The sequence below is a fragment of the Stegastes partitus genome, unplaced genomic scaffold (assembly GCF_000690725.1).
Source record: "Stegastes partitus isolate 25-593 unplaced genomic scaffold, Stegastes_partitus-1.0.2 Scaffold676, whole genome shotgun sequence".
NCBI lineage: Eukaryota > Metazoa > Chordata > Actinopteri > Pomacentridae > Stegastes > Stegastes partitus.
Window position 1 is genome coordinate 204,819 of NW_007578407.1, and position 27,403 is coordinate 232,221.

The 27,403-nt window shown below is 41.9% G+C and overlaps 1 protein-coding gene across 2 annotated transcripts; it reads right to left on the bottom strand.

Annotated features, from left to right (window-relative positions):
- pum1 (pumilio RNA-binding family member 1) lies at positions 1–27,403 on the bottom strand. Of its 2 annotated transcripts, none has more exons than XM_008290486.1 (23): positions 27,303–27,403; positions 23,116–23,288; positions 19,683–19,805; positions 19,242–19,310; positions 16,726–16,828; positions 14,908–15,101; positions 14,368–14,540; positions 13,985–14,249; positions 13,791–13,884; positions 12,724–12,822; positions 12,463–12,605; positions 11,923–12,061; positions 11,589–11,723; positions 10,794–11,093; positions 10,373–10,615; positions 8,401–8,671; positions 6,181–6,310; positions 5,861–5,995; positions 4,980–5,117; positions 4,189–4,314; positions 3,873–3,994; positions 3,000–3,192; positions 1–1,739 (listed from the first exon to the last, which is right to left on the bottom strand). In XM_008290486.1, exons 2-23 carry the CDS (start codon positions 23,275–23,277, stop codon positions 1,608–1,610), a joined length of 3,489 nt encoding a protein of 1,162 aa, XP_008288708.1. In that variant the 5' UTR covers positions 23,278–23,288; positions 27,303–27,403; the 3' UTR covers positions 1–1,607. The 2 variants fall into 2 exon arrangements, with proteins under 2 accessions (XP_008288708.1, XP_008288706.1); XM_008290484.1 differs by having other exon boundaries at positions 16,726–16,831.

Consider the following 27,403-nt stretch of genomic DNA (forward strand, 5'->3'; position numbering starts at 1 on the left):
TTCAATTTTCAAAGATTTTTTTTGTTCAGTTTGGTTTCAAAATAAAGATCACACAATTGTTTAGAGACAATCTACAACAGGAGTTACAAAAAATAGTTGCCCAGGCAATAAGCATACACAGGTTCTGTTAACTATACACATATGGTTACAGGTGTGCTCGTAGTAAATATACACAAGGCTGCTCCAAATGTACACCGCGCTGTGGCGGGCTGCCTCTCTCACCCAAAAGGACATGGACAGTATGATACAGCACTTACAGCACTAGAGAAATGCCAAAAAACACAAGAATCTCCTCTGTACAATCCATGGGTTTACCCCTGAAAACAGTCATGGGGGAATTGAGGGGGAGGGGGTTTAAATGAGTAAAAGTTAATTCTCCCACCCGGCCAGCATACCCATCCACATGACACATTTCATGGGGTAAAGCATTCCTATAAAAAGATCTTAAAAAAAGGTCAAAAAGTCAAACAAAAAAAGGAGCTTTAAACATAAACCAGAAGACACCACTAAGTCTAACAGAACGTGTCCAATTGGGAGTCAGTGGGAGATCGACGTCTTAAGTTAAGCAGTGACAAGATAAAGATAAAACCAAGCGTGGCGAATCTTTGTACAAGTACTACGCTGTATAGAAAGGGCTTTTCAAAACAAAAATTTGATATTACAATTTACAATATACAACAACTCATATGTCACAACCAAGGAAGTGAGAATATACACTGAAATGCACAGGTTTTTTTTTTTTTTCCAGAGTGAGCTTTTTTTTTCTTTTTTTTCTTCTCATACCAAAAAGGGTGGTAAAGCACTTTTACATTACAAGGGTTTACAAATGTACAATTATACAGTCAGAAGTATGTGGTCACTACTAGGATACATTATAGATACAGATTCAACATCAAAAACCAGAAAAACTACAAAGTTTTATATATATATTTATATATATATGCAAAGGTCTACACCAAGTATACACGTTATATTTATAGAAGCAAGACCAGAAAACGAATCTCCCATGCTAAATGATCTGTCTGCTGGTTAGCTGATGGCGTGTGTGTGTATTTGTCTATGATTCTGTGACGTCAGACAAATTAAATACTCATTCCATCTCATAGTGGTAAATAGCTAGGATGGGAGGAGGAGAGGACACTAGGATTGTGTGTGCAGCAGTAGCAAAAAGTGAAATGATTTTTTTGAGTTTATCAGAAACAATGAAAAGAGGAAACAAATCTTAAAAAATAAAGACGGGAGTGAAGCGATGAGTGGATGACCTCTCTCTCCACCCCCTGGCCTCCATCCCTCCTTCGCCCAGTTCAGCAGGCCTGGGCTCCGGTGGGGGAGGGGTGACAAAATAGACACAAAAAAAAAAAACTAAGGCTGCCTGTAGCAACAGGCTCCTCCCGAAGGGTTGTCATGGAAACAGTGGTACGGGGGTAACTCCACGTCCTCTGTGGGCAGGATTTGGAAGGGGGGAAAAGCGGGCATGATGTTTTGTAAAGGGTCAGACGGGAACAGTGGGGCGGGGCTGGCAGACCTGACGGCATAAGGAAGGTGAGTTGAAGGGCGGGGGTCGTGGCGGGGCAGGTCGAGGGTCGACATGATTTACGGTTGGGGGTTTACATGATGCCATTAGGGGGGCCACAGAGAGGACCCAGGTCAACGCCGTTCTTCATGTAGTACTTCTCCAGCTTGGCCAGGATGTGTTTTCCATACGTGTACTTCCTCAGGGTGGAGATGTGGGGCCGGATCTGCACAGGGACACACAGGTTGGTCAAGGTGGACACAATGCGCAACACTCTCCTTTCATTTGTGCAGAGATCGTACACTGTCGGAGCAATCCGTTTTTTGGCAACTACAAACACCCATTTATTTGTATTTCAGTCAGTTTCTGCTGCGTTGCCTGGGAAACCATTGACACCATTGACCAGAGTAAGATCGATTGATGTGCAGGCTAATGAGGAGGTTCGTTTCTCCAGCTGATGTCTTTGGGGGTTTAACAACTGGAGATGAAACAACTGGTCATTTAAGACAGAATATTAATTAGTGAACAATCCAGTCAGTGATCATTTCAGGTTCATACGTTTACAAATTTGAGAATAGCTTTTCCATTTTACATAACTGCAATTTAATTACCTCTGACTTATTTCTGTTTGTGAGTCATTAGAAGCAATTTTAATCCTATTTGATATGCTTGATGTGTTTCTATGGTTCCTGGACACATTAACAGTAGTTTATGTAAATAGTCTAGATTAATAAATTCCAAAAAGATTTTTATCTGTTAATATATATATATATATATATTATGTGGGCCCTACCGGCTCTCTTTACACTCAGGAGCAGATGCTGTCTCTGGGATGCTATTTAAGTAAAATATTCAAAAGCTGTCATTGCTGCAACACTGACCCGTCTGCACGCCTGAAAACTCCTCTTCTTCAGATGTAGTATTTTAAAAAGGCCCATCACAGCTAATCATGTCTATACAGCATCACCCAGCGTGACACAAACTGTGTAGGCGGCTTTCCAGCGCAAGTTGGCATGAACTTTTACAGGAACTGCCCCGTAATCAGCTCTAAGAACCTTTCTGTTTCCATTGCAGTGTAGGATCCAACCGTTTTGACCACGACATCAACTCAGAGGGCGTCAAAACGATGACAAATAGTAGCTACTGGAATTAACTCCAGTTCTGTGAGCACGAAGGAAATAGAACAATGGAGGTTTGTCACTTTAACCTATATGGTCAATTTTAAATTGTCAATGGTGTGAAAGGACATTGATATGGCAGAAAAAATAATAGTTCTCATTGTCCTTGCAGCATTTAACCAGGGAGTTTAGAGACCAGATGCTTGGCCACTCTATAATGGCTTAACTATAATGCAAAAATTCCACCTAACACCACCAGGCTTCTGAGTGATTCTAGTAAACATTGGAATTGAACAAGTCTGGACCCCACATTCTTTATCCCAACATTTTGATGGGACACGTACAACAAGTCTTGCCTCTCCACCAACCTTATGCATTACGATTTTGCGCTGCGTTGGCTCGGCCACATCAATCATCTTCTGCACCACGTAGTTGGCGTACTGGTCCTTCATCATGGTGTATAAGGCACTGTGGGGGCCCTCAGTCAGGCTGCACACTTCATCTATCAGTACTGCCCGTTCTGCCCGTGACGCGTGGGTCACACATTTCTCCACCACATTACTGGAGACAGAAGAAGGTGGATTTACCAAGAGGTACATGATATTAATAACAAAACAAAACTACTAGTAGTTTAAAAATGAATATACAAATGGATACGGCAGGTTACTCAACAATCGTATGCATTGTTATAATTTATCATGCTCACAAACAAAGTTGTTTGGTTTCCTCTTAATTCAGACAATTAACTTTATGATAAACAAAAAAGTTTCACACCAACGTGTTGGTCTTTGCATTCAACATACCTGTAACCAATTTGAAGCCGTTTGCTTACAGTTTAAAGCAATTTCAGAAAATGTGCTGTTCCTCATTAGTGTGCAAATGTATGCAAAGACAAGCTCCAGAATCTATTCAGATCATTTGCACCATATGGGGTACCTGTGGTAAAACTATGAAGTTTCTACTTCACAACTCTGGAGTAATTGTGCTCTGAAGAATGTGCCTACAGATTCAGGGTAACAACACAGCGTCTCACATGCCATGTACCATGGTGGGAGAACATTAAATAAATATGAAAAGAACGAAAACCCAGTTCCAGGTCTGGACGCATCTGAGAGGAAATGAAAGAGAAACCTTAAATCTTATCTTAAAAAAGGAGATGAGATACGATGATATCTAAAAATGTGTGCTTCTGTGTGTGTGTGTGTGTGTGTGTGTGTGTGCGTGTGTACACTGGAATTTACCTGGCAAACTTGTGCTGGCTGAGTCCCAGTACATTGCCTCTGATCTCAGCCACTATTTTACTCTTATCCTCAGCTCGACCGTGCTCCAAAACGTGCTGGATAACATAGTTGCCATACTGGTCCTAAATAAAACAAGCCACAGAGACACATTAACTAAAACGTGAGGAGGACAGCTGGTGCCTCTGACGTCACATCAAACACAGCCAACTTCAAAAATCTGGAAGCTCTGAGAGGAGCTTCATTTGAGCCAACTTGAGGTGTCAAAATTGGTAAAAACAGACAGCGCAGAGTGCTTGTTTGTATGTTTGTGTATTACCTGCACTAGCTGCTCTGTGTGTTGATGAAGCTCCTCGAGTATAGGCAGCGTCTGTTCAGGAAGGCAGTGTTCGAGAATGCGCTGGATGACTCGGCAGCCATAAGGGTGAGTGGAGAGGGCAAAGACCTGAGAGACACATGTAATATACATTGTCAGCCGTCTCGTACACAAACACACAGCAACAGTGAGGTGAACACGACACTAATGTACCTTGACTCAAACTGTTCTCACTTGTGGTGAGAGTGTACCTTGAAACACAGAACCATATTATCAGAGGCATACTTTCACACACCCAGCCCACCCCTGCAGGGTAGGTGAAAACAAATTCCTGACATGCTTTCAGTTGCACAAACAAATCTGAGCCACCAAGTAGAAAACATGCGGTTACACAACATGCAAATACACAAGAAGCAAAACACTGGCACATCAGTGAGATTTACTGTCAGAGCATCCTGAGTGACATCTCAAAACGGAAACCTTTCATGTGTACTTAACAAAAGGATAATGCACAAATAGTCAAAATCTGTCTTTTAGCACTTTATGTTAATGTAACATTTAGCTAGTGGGTAGAAGATGGCTGTTGCCACTGGGCTGAGGTTTCTGTTGCCAAGGCAACGTACCCTGTCCCTGAAAAGGACTGAGTATATGTGTCTATGTACTTTGGCGGTGACAATATGCTTGCTGCCTTAAGGCAGCGACAGTGAATGCGTATGTGGATGTCAGCCAAGCACCAGCAGGCGTCAGTGATTGAAAGTGGAAATATTTTTTGAGCAAGCACAGAGGGGACCCACCTGTCCCTTAAAGGCGTCAATGATGAAGTGCAGCGCATGAGGCTGGACACATTCGATACACTTCTGCACCACGTGGTTACCGTTCTGATCCTTCACACACTTCAACACATGGCCGTCCAGCTCCCGCACCATCTCACTCTGCAGGCAAGGAGGAGGAGGAGGAGGACAGAGGCGGAGGAAGAAAAAGAGCAGAGCAAGAGGGAGGCAGAGTGTGGAGAGGGACATGTAATTGTTTATGAGGAATCAAATATTACCTGAAGGCATTTTGCAAACACTCTGTCATTTTTCACTGTGGCTCACAGCCCAACAAATAACACTGGGCTTTTAACAGGTGCCCTGGAGAAATCTACTGGGGTCCATTAAGAAAAGATGGATAACTTACTTTCTCTCTCTCTCTCTCACACACACACACACACACACCTTACTTTTTCCAAAAACACTTAATTTAAGCAAAATTATTTCCTGTTGATATGAATATAGATTTCTTAGTACCCGCAGTTCAACATTTGCATATAAACTGTGGTGTCATTAGCCTAAGAGTGCTTGCGAGGAACCTGCTGTTAGACAAGACAGCAGCAAAATAAAGTAGATGAATGTTATTTCAGCTTGAGGAGTGCACCTCTTCATTGATGAGGCATTCTGCTGCAGATGTAATCTATGAAAAATACACGCTCATTTACAACTGAGTTATGAGTGTATGTGGTAGATATGCTTGAAACTGGGACACTAGAATATTTAGCTTTTTCCCTCTCTCAGTAAAAAACCAAATCACAGCAGGGTTATGACAGGATGTGTTTAATTAAGGTCATTTTAGTGCAAAGGTACAGTCTGTTTCCCTTGTTTACACACTCACACAGTCAAACGGGCACGAGTGTACTTACAATGACCTGCTGATCTGAGGGGATGAACTCCAGGGCTTTCTGAATGACCCTGCAGCCGTACATCTGCAGGGCCAGAGACAGCACGTGACCTCGGATTCTCTCCGCCAGAGCCAGCTTCTGGTCCAGGCTGCCAAACTAGAAACACAAAACGAGCTCATAACTCCTCCACTGCATTTAATAATAAATGACAAAAGGTGTGCATTTAACACATCCAAACAGGCTGCGAAGCTCATAAAAACCTGGTGTAAATCTGAGGAATAACTGGCTCAAGACGCACATGACACACTCTCTGGTGACAAAGACCAGCTCGTCATACACACCTCGAAGAACTTCTGGATGACATAATTTCCAAAGACATCCACCATGAGCTGGTAGGCCGCCTGTAGTATCTCACTGAAGACAAGCTGGCGCTCCGCTGAACTCGCTCGCTCTAATTTCAACTGGATAAACCTTGAAGAGGAAAAGAGGATAAGAATTAAATTGACTCCAGACATCTTTTAAATTAGGCTAGACAGACGTCTTTTGTACTCATTTTCCAATTCTTTATTTTTGTTGAATAAAAGCCTCATGAGAAAGTATACAGACCACTTTCTTAAAATCCACTTAGTACATAAAGGGGATTTAGAAAGTTTGGATGAAATTGAAGACAAATAAACACATCAGAGAGTGACAGAGCAATAAAGTGAGACAGCTGCTCCTATATCTTTAACCTGAGGGAACAGTCAGACAAAAGGAGATGAAATTCAGAGTGGGAAAAAAATGGAGTTGAAGGAAGCGAGCAGCCTGTGAGGTGACGTGATGGATGCCAGCCGATAGAGAGATAAAGAGGACAGTGATGCTGAAGGAACTGAGGAAAGGAAATGTCTGGAATGTGCAGACTGGACGTCTTGATGTATTTTTAGATTATTTCAGTGGAAAAGTCTGCATCTGAGGCATGGCCGGTTAAACCCCAACAGACCCAGAAACCAGGACCCCAGAGTGGTCTCCAGGGCCCCCCTGCCTCCAAATTAGCACATCTCTGGATTGAATCACAGGACGGAGCAGAAATGTTACAGATCAAAGTTGCTGTTTGTTCTCAGTTGTTAAAATTAATAAAAATCATTTAGATATCACAAATCACAGAAAAAAAAATGTTGAAAGAGGCCATGTTTTTCATGTTTCCTGTGTTTTCGCCTCACAGCTATTCATAGTCTTCACCAGCATAAACTGAGCATGAACCTGAAATATGGACGTGCAGTTTTGTCAGCAAAGCATAAACAGGAATGTCCGGAGGCCTTTGACCTGGAGACATTAACAAAACCAGCTTGTTTACATAATCTGCTGAACATAAAAAGAAATGTGAACTTTGATCTGTCAACTGGTCCAGGGCTGGTTTCCAGAACTGCCCTAAGGCTCCTACACAGTACAAGTTTTCAGTCCATCCCACACATAATCAATGGTCAGTTAAAAGAGGAAAAAACAGACTTATCAACCAAATATAGTTGCACTCACACAATGTGAGACACATCCACTGAAAACTGACTTTCAGATTAGGCTACTGGACCAAATGCTTATAGCAAGGATGCTGCTGCAGCCCATGTAAAATATGTAAAATAAGCAATTTGAAGATTTCATGTTCCATTTAACCTAAATATCAGAAAATAACCCACCATAAACATTTAATTAATAAAGTACCTGGCATATGAATCTATGTATGTAACCATTAACTGCAGCCTTTGTTTGTATTTACCATTTCTACAATTTAACAGATTTATTATACAATGCAGTAAAACTAAAAACCTGATACTGTACAGTAAAACAGCGGTCCTCAACCACCGAGCCGCCGACCGGTGCTGGGTCGTGGGCTATTTGGGCCGCACAGAAAGAAAAACAAAAAAGTTTTATTGTTTTATTTTTATTTCCAGCGCAGTCTACAGGGTGTTTTATTTTGAAAAATGACTAGTTCGTCTTCCCGTCACTTCCGTCTGTGCCTGTTTTCCGCACTTGACTGTCAGTTTTCATGCTCGGCCGTTAAACGAAGCCGTCAGTCTAACCACCGCCGAAATGTATTAAAAAACAAGCGTCCCTGGAGAGCTTCTTTGGAAAGTGGGAAAGACTCGATGCTGAGACAGAAGAAATAGTAAACACATATTTAGCAAGTACTTTTATTCCTTTGTGAAACTTTTTAATATTAAAAAAAAAAAACTATTATTTTTGTTATATGTACAATGACCGGTCTGTTGAAAAATTTCTTGCGTAAAACCAGTCCGTAGCGCAAAGAAGGTTGGGGACCGCTGCAGTAAAACACAGACTGCATCCAGCACTTTATTGGAGCCATCTCCTCCCTTGTGATATTCAGTTAACCCACTACACTGCTGTTATTGCAGTATATTGGGGCCTTCAGCGGTCAACTTTCAACGCTGGATTGACTGACATTATTGCGATGGTCAGTGACTTGTGTAAGAGGCTCTTTAATCAAGTTGAGACAGGCTTCCAGGGCACTGGTAGTTCATAAGTGCATTATGTGATATTTCGTGCTAAAGTGATTTGGTGCTCCGTACCTGCTGCCGTGTTGGTCCTGGCTGAACTCCATGATGTGGCCAGCGATGTCTCGGAGCTGCAGGTTGGGGTAGCGGTTGTTCCTGAAGTCCTCCAGCAGGCGGCTCCGGCCCGATGGCATCACGTCTGACATGCCGTAGCGTAGCCGTGACGACGGGAACAGCTGGCTGCTGGGTGAGAAGAGGGAGGAGCCTGAGCTGGCGGCGCTGCGGTACTTGGCCTCTGCTCCTGGAGCTGCAGAGATGAAACGTCCACTGCCATTGGTCAGGCCTCCTGTGGGGCCAGAAAGAATAGGGAGTTGAGTGTCACCAAATAAAATAATTACAAGACTCAATACAAGCTACAAGATCATATTAAACAGTAATGAAATACAAGATCTGAACCAAACAGTAGGAACATAGTACTAAATTCATGTATATATTGCAGAAAACCATATGAAATACAATCACTTCCTTTATAGACAAACACACACATATGCTGTAGTGGTGAAAACAAGTCATACACCAACACGTGAACTTTAACTCCTTTGTCTCAATGAACATCAAACACTGCTGCAATGGATGAATCATTGCATTGGTTAGGATGGATTTTTTTTAATTGATGATACTGCAGTATTAAAATTTTTAGACAGTATCATAAAAATTACATTTGGGCTCTGCAGCACAGACAGACAGCACTGGATGGCAGCACTGCCTAAAACACAAAGGTGAAGTTCACTGAAATACTGACATTTCACCAAAATAAAGTGTTGCACATACCCCAATTCAAATCAAGGACACCACAAACTATTATTTCAAAATCATACACCTCTCTGATACAGCCTTACTGAAATATTACGAGCTGCTCAGTAGTTCTGTTGCAGGTATGATGTATTATATAACTGCAGTAGATAATGTTCTTAAAGTGTTCATGACAGGAGTCTCACGTATATTTTTAAAACTAAATGTGTAAATGCATATAAAGCAGCAGTCTCAAGCAGCATATGAACCAGGTGGTAGCTAAATACTTGTCATATGTTTGCTGGAGGAGAATGAGTCAAACGCAATACAGACTATAAATACGCCACTTAGAGTGTATACTCAGTGTAGCTGAGAATTTTAGTGCTCAGTTTCCCCTTTTAACGGATACCATTTATCGCAGTTTATATTTGTACAGTATGACACCTACAAACACTTGAAAACAGCCAAAGGTAAGCAATTGATCAGGGTGATAATGAAGCTTCGGCTTGGCTGTCAGTGTATTTGATTGTCGTTTCGTCAGACTTGAGATGACTGTTTGCATTACACTTCACTCTGCCAACTGTCAATCATGCAAAACACAGAGGATTCAACAGAAGCCTTGGTGGGTAATTAAGTCCTCAAAACAAGCAGCCTTACAAGTCTACCATCACATTTTAGTCTTTTGTCTTGGAAAATCATATTAACTGAGCTCAGCAGGACACATTTAATGTCTGAATTTTAAAAAATGTAGGTGCCTAAATATCATTTAAGAATGTCAATTACATACATCCTGCACTACAGAAAAAGTGTAAATGTTACATTTTTAGGATATAGGAGTACAAGACAAGCATGTACAAAAATGTTCTGTTTACTCTAAATATTAAACTGTTGCTTGCCAACATTATCTACATCTGAACCCTACGTACGTTCAAGTCCTAATCAAAACCATAACATACGTAAAGCTCAGTAAACTTAAGAATAAATTCAACTCACAAGTCAGACTCATGAAGGTTTTATAGGTTTGTTCAACACAACAAATATTCTTAATAACTGTCACACAAATTTATTAACTTAGACCAACTGTTGAGAACCAGCTATAAAATGTTGACATTAACGAGTATGTTCCAGCATGTAAATAAAGGGTTTCCATAGAGTCACAATCATCACAACAGATTTTTTATTTTATTTTATGCGCAATAACAAGGCACACAACACCCTACTGGTAAGCAATCACCGAAATCAAAGAAAGACTTACCAAGATTGAGGTTGGATGAGGAGCTGTGATTGGACAGGGAGGGTGGAGGTGTGAGGGAATGGGAGGGCCCCTGATTGGGTAGGGGCATGCCCACGGGGCCAGGGGATGGACTGAAGCCCAAGGTGCCGTTATAGAAGCCTCCATGGCCGATGGGGGTGAGGCTGGAGGGTGTGCGTTTGTACAGCTCACTGTTGCCTGTCAGGGAGTCCCGCCTGGAACCGCTGCCACCACTTGAGTTGGCCACTAGAGGGAGACAAACATGCACATTTTAGCACAGTATCTAGAAGACTTGTAAAGTATTAATCAACTGCTTTGTTGTTTGTTTAAACTCGTCACAGCTACATTTTATTGTAAGCTGCTTATACTTAACTTTATACAAAACACCAGCAAACTAGACAGTGTGAAAATGATGTACTCCTACCTGCAGTGCCAAAGCCGCCCAGAGTGGCCCCAAGAGTGGCACCGAGGGAGGATGAGGCAGGCTGGCTGAAGCCCAAGGAGGCAGACCCTGGTCCAGGCTGAGCAGAGCCTTGTGAGAAAAGAGAGGAGCTCTGGGAGGAAGAGCTGAGGGATGAGGATCCATAGAAGGAGCTTCCTCCCAGAGCCCCACCAGGGCCACCCTGCTGCTGAGGCTGCTGGGATGTCATGGCACGGAAAGGACCATTAGCACCTCCGCCTAGACCACCGTTGGCACCACCTGCGGAGGCTGCTGCTGCTGCAACTGGATAAGGACATACAAGGAGGGTAAGAGCACAGCAAAAGAACAAAATCATTTTAGAGGTTTAACTTTGAAAATAATAAAACATCCTGTCAAACCAATTTTAGCGATCAATCTAAAAAACAGTGAGACTGAATGAATGCTCTGTGTGTGTGTGGGTAAAACAAGCTAATTTGAAGCATGTTTTGTTTTAGCTTCCTAACAATGCTTTAAGTCATCTTCAACACTGATGTAAACCCAGCTTTCCTTGATACTAAACAACACTGACTCATGGGAACTCCTTGTACTGATCTAACCCTAGACCTGAAAGTATAGCCTCATAATCTCATAATTGCATGCTTTGGCTAAATGGGACATTCACAACATGTTTTTAAAGGCCACAATATGTAATCTGTTGTTTTGTGTACATGACAATCTTCTTTGTCCCGTTGCCTACAGTGAATAACACAGGCAGACAAGTCTTCTGACCATGTGCTTAACGCAAATACAGTGCGTTACCTGCTTGTGCTGCAGAAGGAGATATGATGACAGAGGCAGGGGCCATGAGGCGGACAGGGCCACTCCTGGCTCCAGTGTTGACCACCAGGGCCCCTGTCTGATCATAGTAGGCTGCAGGCGCCAAGACTGGATACCCTGAAACAGAAACAGCAGCAAAGATGTATTCAGAGTGGACCTAAATTGATTGTAACATGCTGTTCCTTTCATGTAGATGGAGGTGGAGCCGACTGCCTCTTGTCTGAAGATTCACAACTAAGATATGTTGCTGTAATCGAAAATGTCATTGAGTTTGTTGGTACTGCTTTAAAAGTAATAAAAACCCATTTGTGCTCACCAGGGACTCCCGCTGCTAACCCCTGCCCAAAGGCAAGGGCTGAGTTGACTGCTGCTGCTGCAACCAGCTGGTCATTCTGCTGACCCTGCTGACCTTGGCTGGGGGTCAAAGGTCGCTGGCTTCCTCCGGCACGCATCACCTTTGCAAATTAAGAAAAAACAAGCATTTGAATTGCCTCCACCAATATGCAAATTTATGCAAAACTTGCTGTACTGCAGTCATACAGTGCTGTGAGTTTCTCTCCTGCATGACTCTTGTAGTTAATGCTTTAAGGGTAAAGACACATGGTGGCATGTAATAGCCAGGATGAAACCACATGCTTACAACTGCATAGGAACATATAGGTGAAGCACAAGCACATAAAGAGAGGCAAAGGCTAATAATTCATGTGAGCTGGAGGAGTTTTCTGTCTATAGATTAAACCTGAACAGCAGTAAGACTGAATGCATATTTCATTTGGCACATAAGAAAAGCTCTGACAGAAACATCTTGAGCCAGGGTCAATCAGTGCCTCAGATTTTTGGCGGGTAGCCGACCGACCTGCTGTTGGTTCTGCTGGCCCTGGCCTGCCGCCTGCTGATTGGCCGAGCTGTTGGCTGCAGCAGCTTGCTGCTGGAAAAGGTTGGCAGGATAGACCCCCCAGGGGGTCACACCGTAGTACTGAGGAGGCATCACTGCTGGCCCTAGGCACAAACAGACACACATAATAATTATAAGTGAGGAAACTGTGTTTATGTGTATGGATGTGATCAACAACATCTAAATTGAGCTGAGAGTGTGTCTCAAACATGCATGTCTCACCGAGTGTAGCTGCTGCTGCTAGTCCCGCTGCGTAGGGGTCTGTCCCTGGTGGTGCAGCACTGATGATGTAAGGATTGGGCACAAATGCTGGGGCCAGACCTGGAAACACATGGAGGGGAAAGGTGAGCCAGGTCCAAAGGCTTTTACATAATACATGAAGTAAATTCAAAGAACTTTCTGGAGTGAAACTTCATCACATGAAAAAAAAAAAATGGAAAGATACTCTTCAAATCCATATTTAAGACTGGTACACAACCAATGTTTCCTAAAGACATTTTTAGCTTATTAAGCAATAATTCCCTTGAAGTAAACCTCAGAAATATTTGCCCAAAATTAACTGGTCCAGCAGTAACATGTAGGGTATGTAGTTACTCTGTTTATTTGTTTCAAAATGAAAAACAGCAGTATACATTTAACTTTTACAAATCACATGTCTATGGGACATAGGGGATATTAGGACAGGGTTTTGTCCCCTTAGAACAATTTCTTAGGATGTGCTTTCTGCCTCAATTCAAATGTTTTTATAGTTGTTCAGAGCAGCAGCACTGGAAGTCACAGAAAAAAGATGGTGATCATGGAGAGGAGGAGGGAGCGGGGAGACGAAATATACTTTAAAAGCAGTGGAAAAATACACCTTTACAGACAAACCCCACATCCTGAAAGAAGTGTCAAACCAGCCTTTAGCCTTGAATTGAAGTGACGGGTGTCCAGGAAACCATATGCATAAATAATCATGTGATCACATGAGTTTGAGGAACTATAATTCAGATCATGGATCATGATTAAGTCACATGGATGTGCTTTCCTTGTTCAGTTCTATGTAGTTACTAACTGCATTCCCATTGAGAGTAAAATATTTAAATTGATGGGAATGATAGAAAACACAACAAAAATAAGACAAACAGGGTCAGAAAAAAACTCTTAAATTTGTGCAAGTTAGGAGCACACTGACAGTGAGAAAATGTGTGAGCTAAATGGAAAATACATGTCAAATAACAAATGAGAATTTTGCATTTAGGTCCCCTGCTCAAATGTCCTTGTATATCCACAAACACACACACTCTTACCAATGTGAGGCTGCTGTGCAGCTGCCAGTGCGTACTGCTGTTGCTGGGCTGCTGTCAACTGCTGCACTGCTAGGGCGTTGTTTCTCTGAAACAGCTGCAAACAGTAAAATGACAGGTGAGTCATAATTTAATGTCACGTGAGCCGAGTCTCTTGGAGAGCGAATGACTAATGAATAGAAGCCTGCAGCTCTTACCTGTTGCTGGTTAGTGTAATCAAATAAGCCCACAGTGGGTGCAGAGTCCATGGGCATCTGAGAGTTGTAGTCAAACTGAAGTGGCTCCATCACCGACTCCATGGGGTCCATGGTAACACCACCTTGTTCCACACCAGAGAAGTCCTCAGGAGGTTTGGGGCCTCCACCACCTCCCAGGGGTGTCAAGCCTTCAGCCCCTACACCTCCAGGACCTCCCAGCAGGTCACCCTCAGGGCCAGGGGCCGGCATGTTGCCTGGGGGACGCCTGCAGGGACAAGAAAGAAGCAGAGGTTCAGTTGACACACATAGGGTGTCTACAGAGTAACATAACCACTTGTCTAATGCGGTGTATGTGTGTGTCCTTGTGCCATACTGAGTCCTACCCAAACTCTTTGACGTCGACGTCGAGGCCGTTCTGTACGGGCAGCCCATTAGGGTTGATGACGTCGCTAATCACATCAGATTCACCTTCCGTTAACTCTTTTAGTTTCTCTCCCTCAAACGTCGTCTTTGGCTTCTCCCTCTTCTCCTCCTCCACCTCTCCATCCCTCTGCCCCTGTGGGAAGGAGAGGACAGAAGAAATATAACTGATGCAACGGAAAACAGAAGCACACTGGTGCTCATGACATGACAGTGATAAATGACAAACGCACACAGGTAAGGAGCCTGAAGGTCAGACTGACATGGACAAGGTGACAGACAACAATGTTCCTCGACTGGCTGTCAGAGGACAAACAGCAGGAGAAAATGACAGATTGGGTGTGTTGAGGTTATGGAAGCAATGATAGTTGCTGAAGTAGTTACACAAAAAGCTACAATTATCATGATTAGGAAAACTGAGATGCAGGGAAGAATTAACGTGTCTGAGTAATGAGACTGATAACACTTATGGACAGGAAAAGAGAAAATGCTTCAACACTTACATAGGGTCCTTTTCGGAGACAGGAATCCAGTTTGTCAGCCGGCGAGGAGGAGAGGACATACTCTACCATGCTAACTCCTAAACCCCCACTCTCAGAACGTGGTGACATCACCGAGCCCACCCCAACTTCACCTCCGCCGTGGAAACCCTGCCCTGGTCGACGGGACACCATGATTGGCTGAGACACCGAGTGATCTGTTTTAGAAAGAACAGGGTCTGGTAAATACCATTTCTGCGCAAGGAAACAATATACTTACTCTAACGATGTTCAGTTGTCTGATTTAAAGTAGGGCTACTGAGATCACAATTATTAGTATTATCTGTTGCTTTCATGGACAAAAATTTGTTGATGAACTTTCACATTTAAACAGCACTGCTTTCACTTCCATGTTGCGTTACATTGCTGCTAATCTACACAGCCTTGCATGAAAAGAAGACTTCTTATTCACGGTGCTTTCCCAAGAAGCAAATATAAATAGAACGGTATCAAAACTTTTTCCCCAAAACTGAATGAACAGAGCACTGCATAGCGTTGTTGTTATAGATATCTAAGTTGACAAGTTTGGGAATTCAGTGAGATAATGTTATTGACATTACTCTTCGTAACCTTCGTGCATTCATGCATGCTACTGCAGTATGTCGTGCTATTTCATCTGGTTAAACAAGTTCATTATGTTGCTTTACAGCACAGAAACGGTTTGCATATAACTTGTTCTTACTTCAAATTCTTGGCCCAAATCCAAACATTTGAGTTTCATCTTGCACATCTACTCCCTGTTGTGTTACACTCCCCTACTCTAGACTGCAGTCACAACATGCAATAAATTTTTGCACAGGTTGCGGCTGAAGTCACGGCATGACAGTTTTTCAAAAGTGAAACCAAAACATCTGTGTTGCTCCCTGGTAGCAGGCTGTTAGTTTTAGAGGTGCTTGGTTTGATATGCAGCAGATTTCTCCAGGAGCAGAAGAACGCATCTCAAATGAGAGTATTGTAGTTGATCAGGTTCATTTCATTGCGGGAAGCCAAACCCTGATTGAGATTAATATTAGAATTAAAGTGCAGCCCTACTTCCAACACATGAGCATAATTACCAGGACAACAGTGCAGAAGTTATTTTAAAACTTCTCAAGCGCTTAAATGATCACACCGGAATAACTGCATATTGTATGTATGTATATGTGTATCTTCTCTGATTTACTACGAAGATCTGAACATTCCAACAGATTTTGCTGAGAGGGTGACAACAGAAGCCCAGTTATCGTTATATTGCAATGACAAATGAATCCACAGTGAACAGAAATGTGACAAGAGCAGAAAACTGAACTGCTTTGCGCTCAAAGGGCTAAGCTAAATATCAGCAAACTGCTCAAATACCACGACAGTTCTATGGAAACGTAATTCATCTTGCTGTGTAATGCACAATTCAATGTTCAAACTACCAGGAGCACTTCATTCTACAAATGAGCTCTATCACGCATTTTCTTCACAACACTGAACTGACGCTGAAGTTCTAAAATGCAGGAACATTTCTTTTGTCAATATGGCTACAGAAATAACTACAATGTGTTAATTTGATACAGCACAAATCTCAAACCTCATCACCATCTGGGAGAACACAAGAGTGTTTTCACTTTGACACCATTGTTTGATTCTGGCAGGGATCTAAATATATATTTTCCAACTCCAGACAGTGACTGTTGTGGTGATTTTGTGATGTGCTTTTGCAAAGAAACTGCCATGTTTTACAGCTTTTTCTGCATTCGTAACATCCTGCTGTCTGCCGCTGTGTCACAAACACATCCCCAGACTGTTATGTACCTGAGGCGCCCCATGCACTGTCCCTCCACTGGTCCAGGAAGATCCCTTTTGGTCCATCCTTCCCGGAGTCATCTGTCTCCCAGAACTTCTTACCAGTTAGCAGCTGCTATAGGGAGAAAAGAAAAGAAGCAGGTGGAAAAAGACAAGGTTACTCTGGTTACACAGATACTGCAAGTAAATGAATGAGGAAGTAAAATAAAAAATATTCTACACATAGGAATAGATATAGCTAGGCTTTCTGTGGTACTACTACTCTTCGATTTGGTATTTTAACCGTATTCATATTTGTTCTTTTAGTTATTTTCTATGAGGGAAAAAAAACAAAACAAATTAGGAACAGAATTATAGTAGTGTTTTTCCCCCTTTTTCTTTTCTTTTAAAAAAAATTCCACCTTGAACACTTGAATTTAATAAAAAACATTAAAGCAGGATTACTTTTTGACAGTATTTATACTATGAAGTATTACAAGTTGTACTTAAGAATCAGTTTTCAGTTCTTCTATCACTTGCAAAAATAAAATCAGTTACAGAAATTATGAAAACGAAGCAAGGGTTTGCCTTCAGTACCCAATTGCCTAAAGCCGCCCAACTCCCAGCGCTCTGAATCTGAATTTCTGAGTAACAGATCAGAAAATGCTCTGACCATTTCAGATTGAATACATAAACACGCTTGTAAGTAAACAATCAGCTGGCTAATGGTTACTTTTAATCATTAAACCATGTTTGTGTAATTCAGTTACCTCTGTGTGAGGGCTGTAGGCTAATAGCACACACAATATCACAACAGCAACGAGAGATCAACTACGAGTTCGGTAGTCAAACTGGCAGAATAGCAAAAATGCATCACAGAATTGGTGAGATAATATGTGCATGATAACGTCTATTTAGCAATAATGAGTAGAAAGCTATTTTTCCTAATATCTCCACTACTGGCAGCAGAACCAATAACATTAGAGGTTATTGATCCTCCGGTATTTAACTCCAGGGCATGTTTAATGCTGGGTTTCGGTCACCAACATTATCTATACATAAGTAGTACGTTTGTATAACAGGCCATCTGAGCAGAAAGGTAATTAAAATGGTGCTTTCTCACAGGACAACCTCTAGATTGTTTTGACTTTTATGTTGTCAGTATATCAGGTGCTGAGCAGTCAGTGCTGCGTTGCAATTTCCAGTAATACACACATCTGTGGAAAGTACCTTGACCCCTGATTGCACCCCAAGCAAACATGCACAGACCATTCTAGCTGTAAGAGTGAATCAAAAACAAAATAACACACTGCAGCGATTCAGGCTGGTGTGCAAGAGCAACTATTTTTAAAACCATATTTAAAATGTCATTAATGGGTGTGAACAGTCTTAACTACTGTGTGCTCTCTAAAGAGATTGTGGCCCCTTATCAGCTGCAGATTTGTTTATCTCCATATCTCCCTTCACTTTCGATTACACTCAGCACCTTTTTCACTGTAAAAAATACTTTGTTTCTAATATGACCACTATTTTCAGGCAACAGGGGGCAAAAACTCTTGGCTGCATGGGGACTTGAAAACTTAAGAGCTGTGAAAACTATGTAATGTAATTTTTAAAACCTCATAATACTGAATCTTATTACTGATGGATTACAGTCCCTAGCAGCAAAAATACATCAGAATTATTTAACATCAGAACTATGCGCAATCCAAAACAAACTGTAAGTTCTGGCCCAACACCAGCCAGTCCAACCAGCTTAAATGAAAAAAAAAAAGCATCCCTGTTCAATCTCTTCTTGTCTGGAAAAACAATGCCAGCTGTTCACCTGAAAAGTCTTCCGATGAACAATAGATCTTTTTTCCTTTTTCCTGGATTTCCTGTTTTTCAAGTTTGAGTCTTTGGGTCATCAATCACATGTCTACTCAAGCTACAAAATACAGGGCAGCCATTTTAATATCAAGTGTTGACATGCTGCATCTGACCTCATGAAAACCAGTCACTTTGATCTCAGCTTTAAAATCAAAACTGTAGTGGCACACTGTGGGTAACTACTTAGCTAATGCTGCTAATGGGTAACGGTGAATACACAAGCAAATACGCTAGCGAATAGCAGCGAAGACGGCGGTAGTGAAACTCCACTGGCGCTTGTTGTGAAATATTTTCCAGCTACGTACCCTCAAAAACAACGTGTCGGCCTAATTTGCAGCATAATTTTTTCAGGCAGCAGCGTAACGGGCTGTTACTCTGTTATGAAGCTGGTGAGAACCTTGTATGCAATTGTTATTATTACTATTTGCATAATTTATTTCATGACTAAATGGCCTGTTAACATACAGGGATTCCCACTGATAGACAATCAAAATGAATCTAACAGAAAGTCGCCATATACCAGAGTCCGCTATACCGGTCTGCAGGGTTGACAGGGTGAAAACAGCAGATCGATATAGCGGGCGACAGTGTTGAAAGGGTTGAAAACTGGGGTACTGTAGCTACAAAGCCACCTTCTTGACAACATAAGATCCTGACCATGAGTTCCTGTGTCTCACCTCTCCCATAGCGCGTCCCTCCAGAGCCAGAGCCTGGAAGTCGTGGTTCAGCTCGTCCATGGATCGCACCTGCAGACATGAAAAAGAATGACAAATTATGCCTTTCGTATTTAGCCAATTTATTAACCATAAACTCACCTTTAATTACCCAAGTTAATTAGTAATTACCTTATTAAATGATTTGCCTCCAACATTACAGCAGCCAAAACTGCACTCAAAAGACTGTTCAAATTGGCGTCAACTAAAACCTGCACTTGGTTCATAGCATCAGTGGCTATGAACTGGAAAATCACACTATGAAAGACGTTTCTCTTTATCCCACATGTTCTGCCATGCTAGCAACAACACTATTTTGCAGGAAGAGAATGTATTCATGAAAAAGTCTTAGGGAAGCTTTCATGGTTGCATAGGACACCCCTTGTGCAACGCTAACTAACTGACCTGGCTGTCATGGATGTTGTCTCCAGTGGGCCAGCGATGTTTGCCGGGCTGTTCGCCATGCTGCCGCTGAAAGAAATAGTCTACCATGGCATCATCCTGGGAACGTCCAGCGCCCGCCACACCCTTAGAAAGACACAAGCACACACATAACACTGAAATTACTGATAATAATAACCACTGGCAGAATATGGTCCAGAAACAATTACAGAAATTAAAGTATAGACAGGATTTGCCTGTGTTTTACAGACTTGATTTTCCTGAAAATACACACACAGATTTGAACATGCCTAAGTTCCAAAACATGTGGAACGCACACATCAGCATTCTGCAACTGAGGAGTCAAATACATGTACTAGTAGGAATGTTGTGGCTGATAAAGGCAGACCAATAAAAATGTAAACACTGACAACACAACTGAATCATCTGATTTATTGTTTTCAGCAAGATGATTTAAGTCTCTGTGCAACAATGAAAAAGTGTTTTGTTTTTAATCTGAACAGAGAATATGTAATGGATATACGTCCTTCAACATCTCAGCCTCAATAGTGAAGTAATTCATCTGCAGGAGAAGCTAAAAAAACAACAACACAATAACGCCCATGTGGAAACAATACAATGTTTTCGGCTAGTTAATTAAAAACTATGCATCCAAACATCTTTTTCAACCGTAAAACCACATACTGAGGAGCTTCAATTTATCATAATACGCATTTTCAAAACTTGGCATCATCAACAAAACATCATTGCAGGCCGAGGTATTTAGGGCCACATCCTGTCTTCAAAAACTGAAAATAAGAGGCAGAATTTCTTTTCAACGGCAAATCTTAAGTTACCTTCTTCTCTTACTCATTTTGAGGGTAAACTCAAATGTGCCCACAAAACACTGCCATCAAAGAATCAACAGTCAACATGTACTGGAAACAGCTGGGCTTAGTCATTTGCTGTACACGCAAAGCGTGCAGTAAGACATAACCAAGATGTCCGTCAGACTAAATTGTTACTTATCAGAAAGCCTACAAGGTTTTTTCCAGGATTAGTCATGAAAAATACTAACCTTGTTATCAAGAAATAACTGTTTACTATCACTTGAGACCATCTTGGGACCTTAAAATGTTTCCTTTGCTATGCATCTACTCCACATTACGCGCTGTCGAAGCAGAGGCACCACATTCTTCAGGCCCATCACAGTGCAGAGTGGCACCAGAATGGTGAAGCACATTTCAGACTACCATACAGCCTGCCAGTTAACTAGGACAGGATACTACATATTACCTTCATCACACATAAGGTCTGCAGCTCTGAAAAGACTAATATGTATTCTGTTAAACAGCTCTACTAGCCAGGAGGCATATAGACAGGAGTTACTGGTACAGGACTACGAAGCATTACTGTAACTCCACGATGTCTGCAACTATTTTAATTTAATAAGTATTTTCTAAATCAATGACAGTATTTTCGTTTGTAAAATGTAGAGAATCTAAAATACATTTATATTATCAGATGACAGCCCAAGTGATTAGAGGCAACATCAAACAGCTAATTTTCTCTAACAGACAGTACAGAAAAGTGTTTACAATTATGGGAAACAGGAATACGCTAAATGCTCTCATCTAATAAGTCACAGCCATGGTATATTTATTATACACACTATCTAAATAACAATGTATTATCAAAGTAGCAATCCAATCATTTTGGTTTTTAAACTGATTTATTATTATTATTATTAATTTTACTCCATCATGATTACAAAGCCCAAGAAATCTGCATTTCACAAATAGAAAACAAAGGAGTCTCTAAAATGCCGAACGTGAAGTATATTTAAAATCAACTTAAATACTGACCGTTGTAGCCAGCAGTGACTATATTTACTCAGTCAAGACACACTTTTTGACCAGGCAAGTCTCATATCTGCAGCATTATTGCTTTGTTCCAGCATGAATCGGCAGTCACAGTGGGGAAAAGGACTTCCTGTTCTGTCGTTGGAATATTTTTCATATGAGCCAGGGTGTTTGGGTGTTTCTATTAAAACGGCGCGGTATTTTTGTTTCATTTCCAGAAACATAACTAGCTTTGCCAAACAATATCAAGACTGTATGTATATAAGTTACTACTTACTTGAAAACCATAAGGCTGCCAAAAAGAGCATCTAAATGATGAAGTAGGCTCTTGCAGGTTTGGCTGATGCCCTGCATTTATCATAGTAGTGAGACTAGCTATAAACGTAGGGCTGACCTCACTAGCATTGTTTGGTTAGCAGATAACAGCCAACACACTGCAACAACCTTTAGGCTAGTAAGATAAGGCTCCAATAATTCCACGAGTGCTTCTGAATCAAATACATGTACCAAAAAGCTTGGAATGAATATGATTAATCCCTTATCTGCAATATAAGACTGCACCCTTTTTATTGTTGAAAATGACAAATATGGGTGCCAACAGTTGCTTAATGACAAAAGCTAAATAAATGGACATTTACAGATTCCCCATCTCTTACCATTGCACACACTGTAATCATTATGTGGCTGTTTTTCATTGAACTGTTACACGTGTTAGGCCACTAGGAACCCTGTATTTAGTACCCTGACATGACGAGAAGCTTGGTAACAGGGTAGACCTGTTCAGAACTAGTAGGTGCGTATCTTCTGACAATTTGTGGTGAGCTACTGTATGTTGATGTACACTAATAAACGCAATGATAGTTAGATGACTCGCAAGACCGGGTGAATGTAACTGTGTTAACAACGCTAGAATAGCTGTGGAATGAAACAGCCGACGGCACTTACTGAATTGGCAATTAGTGTCCACTGAGATTTAGAATACAGTTTTTCTAGCAACCTGTGTTACCATGCTTTACCAATGCCGTGTCAAGCCAAACTATGATGCTGTTAAGCAGCAGGGCCAACTGCAGCCAACCTGTGCCAGTATCATCCTTGGTGCCTAAATCGTGGTACTAACTGGACAACAGAGAGAAACCTCTGTTAGTACATCTTCTCTGTGTTTAGCTCACAGTACTTTTGTAGCTTCTGCCTTAATGTCTGTTGTTATTCTCTCTCTCGTGTCCCTTACTGTAGCTGTAATTTATTGTTTGTTTCAGTTGTACTGCATCTGTGTTAACTTACTGCTACAGTAAACTGAACATCTGCTGTTGCTGTTTCACACTAAGACATTTCCATCGGCGGACCAGCATGATGTCTCTATTGTGAGCAAGTTAGAGTAACTATAATGTGTTTATCACAGAGTTAGCTGAGCTTCATTAGCGGTTCATGTAAACAACTTCGCCCATATGTGCAGTGCAGCTCAACTCATCTTGGCCGTTTACAGCAAGGCTTGGCGCAACTAACCCCCCCAACAGTGGAAAAACCCTATTAAAAGACAGATGTATCCGTTCATGAATGAACCAAAGGTGTGAGGGTGTCAGGGTGGTGGGTATTACCTGCTGGCTGGGGGGTGTGGCCTGAGGGGTCTGCCCAGTTGGAGGGGCATGTCCTCCGCTGCTCAGCACCACGGGCATGCTGGGAGATGTACTTCTATGGTGGGGGCTGAATGAATCCTGCCAGAGCACTGCTTTCCTCTTCAACACACACACACTGCTCATTCCACCACAGCCTGTCGGGAGAGAGAAACAACTGTCACACACAAACCATGGCATATCGGTTCAATACTTTGAACAAACTAAATGTTTGATAAGCTCTGACCAGTTTAACACAGAATTTATTCATCAGAGACCCTGTGGACCCTAAGTGTAAGTGACAGTTTAAAAGGTGTACCTACCTAAAATTATGCAGTCCAATAACTAACTCCCCTGCAATAAATCCATCATGGAGATTCTAATATTCATTTTTTATTGGAGGATGAAGATTAAAAGCACATCTGCTCAAAGTACAGAAATGAGAAGAGACAAGCCTATTGCAACATACTTAGACAGCACCACAATCTACAGCCTCCAAAATGACGACAATTTTCAATCCACACCTCACCTCTACGTAACAGTTTCACAAAAAATGACCACTTCTGTACAACTTGAATTTAGTGCAGGGTTGTTGTATTGACTACATGAGCTTATGAACACCTAATAAACTGGCAAGTCAGTCTGGTTTTCAACATGCAAACCTCCTTTAGTCGTGTTGTAACAACAAATCCAGTAAGTGATGCAACAAGTCTTAATAATAAAGTCAACATCAAACAGTTACAGTTGTACAGTGAACTTTTAAGTTCTTATGTCAGCATGCTGGCTCATACCATAGTAGCTAAAGTTCACAGCAATTAAATCTTGACAAAGACAAATTACGATCCTTAACAATACAAGGTTAAGAAAACAGAGGTGGCTGCAGACATACAGAGTAAAAGAAATCTCATCATTTCTGTGTTATTTTGTGAAGTCAGTGTCACGGCTCTGTAAATCCTTTAATAAATCATTCCAACATTAATGAGACAACCAAGTCATGTTTCTACATTTGAATGGAGCCAAATTTCATTCAGTGATTTTAGAGTAGGAAAACAGCCTCCCACATTTGACAACACAACAGAGATGCAAAAATATATCAACAACTATTGAATGAGAAGCCACACTTGGCTGCTAGTATATTTGGTAAATCACACAACTGCACTGCAATAAAAATTACCTTCATGAAGGCCAAAATATATTTGTAACACTTTGTCCACCCAGTTTAGATTAGTAAGGCTAAATATTAGAAACACCTCTCAGTATTACAGTACAATTCAACAGCACTACAAGCCACAGCCTCAATAACCATAAAAGTTGAACCAACAACTCCCTTCCACAGTTTAACAGTCATTAATTAAATCTGAGACTTCCCTAAATAAGGCCTACCGTACATGCTCGTTTGGAGACTGCAGCCACATAAGAGACAGCACTAATGTTAATCATACTGTAGGTGTAACAGTCTTAGGGCCAAGCAGCAGCCTGCTATTAAAGCTACTTAATTGCCAATAATGAGAACAAGAGTTGGAATAACAGATACAGATATAAACCAGAGAATCACTTTTCAAGTCAACCCAGGCAACAGATGATTTAGCTGCTGACCTGCCTATCTGCAGCAGCGTGACATACTGTGAACTTTACTGCACCACTCTGTATTTCTACTGAAGCCAAACACACTGGTATGAACTGCAATCAAAGATAAAAGTACAGCAAACCTGTGAAACATCTACACATTTTGCATCCCAAAACAGTATTTAGATAACATCCCAGCAATCTGAATACACTACAGGTCACTGACTCGTTAGCTTTGGCTGGTTCAAGGTGTTCTATCTGCAGAAATGTGTTTGCCACGAAACCACGACTTAGCATGGCTTTGGATGCAACATGGCTGTAGATCAATGCTGTTGCTCATAGCAGAAGTTCACGTGGTCACAGTTTCATCACAAGAGTACACACGCCGTTGTCGTTTTATTAGGTACACTCATTTAACGCATGAGTTCTGCAATAAAATCCCACTTTAAACATCACAATGATCAGTGTCTGTTGATTTTTTTATTTTTGATGTTTAAAATTTCATCCATTACATACATATTTTTATAACAATATCAACCACACCGTTTAATCCAACACAATATGGTTCGACAGCATCAAAAACTACAGCCCCTTTGTATTTAGACTGCATTAGTGTAAGCTAAATAAACAAACTTGCAACTGACTGCACTGCATAAATGGAACAACTTAAAGAGTTCTGCTTGCACAGGGTAGGTTAGGGACTTTATTTGCAAAGACATGGGCATAAACTGGTCGTCCTTACAAAGAAAAACTAAGCCAGACAAGCCTATTACAATACACGCGGACAGCACCACAGTCTACACCCTCCAAATTGACCACAATTTGAAACCGCACCTCTCTGTAACAGTTCCCACAAAAAATTACCACCTTTGTAAAGGTAGAATTTAGGGCAGGGCTGTTGTATTGACTACATGAGTTTAAGTGTACCTAATAAACTGGTAATTAGGTCTGATTTTAAGCATGCAAACCTCTTGTCATGTTGTAACAACATAAATCTTGTCAGCGATGCATGAAGTCATAATAATAAAAGTCGACATCAAACAATAACATCCAATATATTTATTTTAATTTAAACCTTGACACACCACTTAATCAAACACAATACAGTTTAACAGCACCATTAACTACAGCCGCCTCGTATTAGATTGTGTTAATCAAAGTTAGGTGCACTTCAGAAACCTGCGCTGCATAAATGGGAGAACTTTAATAGTTATGCTTGCACAGAAGAGGTCAGTGACTTCATCTGACAAGAAATTAAGACAAACTGGTGGTCCTTATTTTAAAAAGGACCTTGTTATTCAGCTTGGGAAAAGACTGAGGGGCAGAGTGTCATTAAGTGCAAAGTGATAAACCCAAGAAATATGCAAGCTGTTTGGTGGTTATGGGCAACATTTGCTACAACAGCCTCAGTGGTTTCCAGCAGTCAGAGGGATATAATTTGTATTTTACAGCCTCTCTTATCCAACAAGCTCTAATCTCTGTTAAAATTAGCAGTTTCACATTAGTGTCCCTACAGGCCATGAGGAAATTACAAGCAGTTCTTTTTACACTGAGCCATATACAGTAATTACCTGTGCCAGACACTGACACTATGAATCCTCTAACACATGCAGCTTTCTCTGCTGTAACCGCTATGCAACACACCCCCCTGCACAAAGACAAAACCACGAGCTGACCGGCTGAACAGTCCCGTAAGACACAAACAAACCAGCCTGCCAACTGATCGTTCACATGTGTAGTGCTGTCTTTGTTTTCCTGCTGCACTCTTCATTCAAGCAATAAGGAAATGTTAGCTCTTTATTCCTCTGCTAGTGCTCGAAATCCGGCTGAGAAACACCCGGAAATCCACCACACGGCACGGCCATTCCCCAAAGAGAGGCGCACACGGCTCGGTGTGCTTCAAGTTTAACTCAGGCACAGTGTTCCATAGTCTAACTGGGTTAATCATTCAATACCGGGGATCAATCCACCGCATACCGGGCACAGACAGGGGTGTGACAATACGAGCAGGCAACCTGCAGCTAGCAGGAGATAACGTTAGGTGTCTCAACACAGACCGACACTTCTCCCCCAGCAGACATGACACATCAAAACCAAACACAATACAATGTGGAAAAACGGTCGTGACAATTACCGGGGGTTTCCCTTTTATGCATCTGCCTCCACTCACGCCAGCCTCGGATCTGTTATGGAGGGTCCACTGCCCATGTCTACCAACAATAACACGGCCTCCCGACACAAGCTCAGCCCGGGCGAACCGGTGGCTAAACACGGGCTCCACGCAATGTTTTTAACGGCGGCAGCAGCCTCCTAACATCATTATTTTGTTATTAATATACACCCGGAGGTCTCCACCTGTCCGCCGAGCACGGAGCCCCACAGGTCCCGGTGACGCGGATGCTAACAAAGGCCCGAGAGCTGTCTGGAGCGGAAGACCGACACAACGGGAGGAAGGAGGCAGGCAGCAGAATGGGAGGCAGCCGCTACAGCCTCGCAAAATACTCCCGTTTAGCCGCTCTTAGAGCCGCCAGAGCAACAATACCGGCACCGGTGCGTGGATAACTAATGTCCCGTGCTACCGCGACCGGGTAAGAGGCGATACTCACCGGCGGAGAGGGTGGATGGTCGCGGATTTCGGCCCCAGTTTCTCTCTGACACCCCAGGCTTTCACTCCGACAACATGGCGGCTCGACGGAGGAGCAAGCAA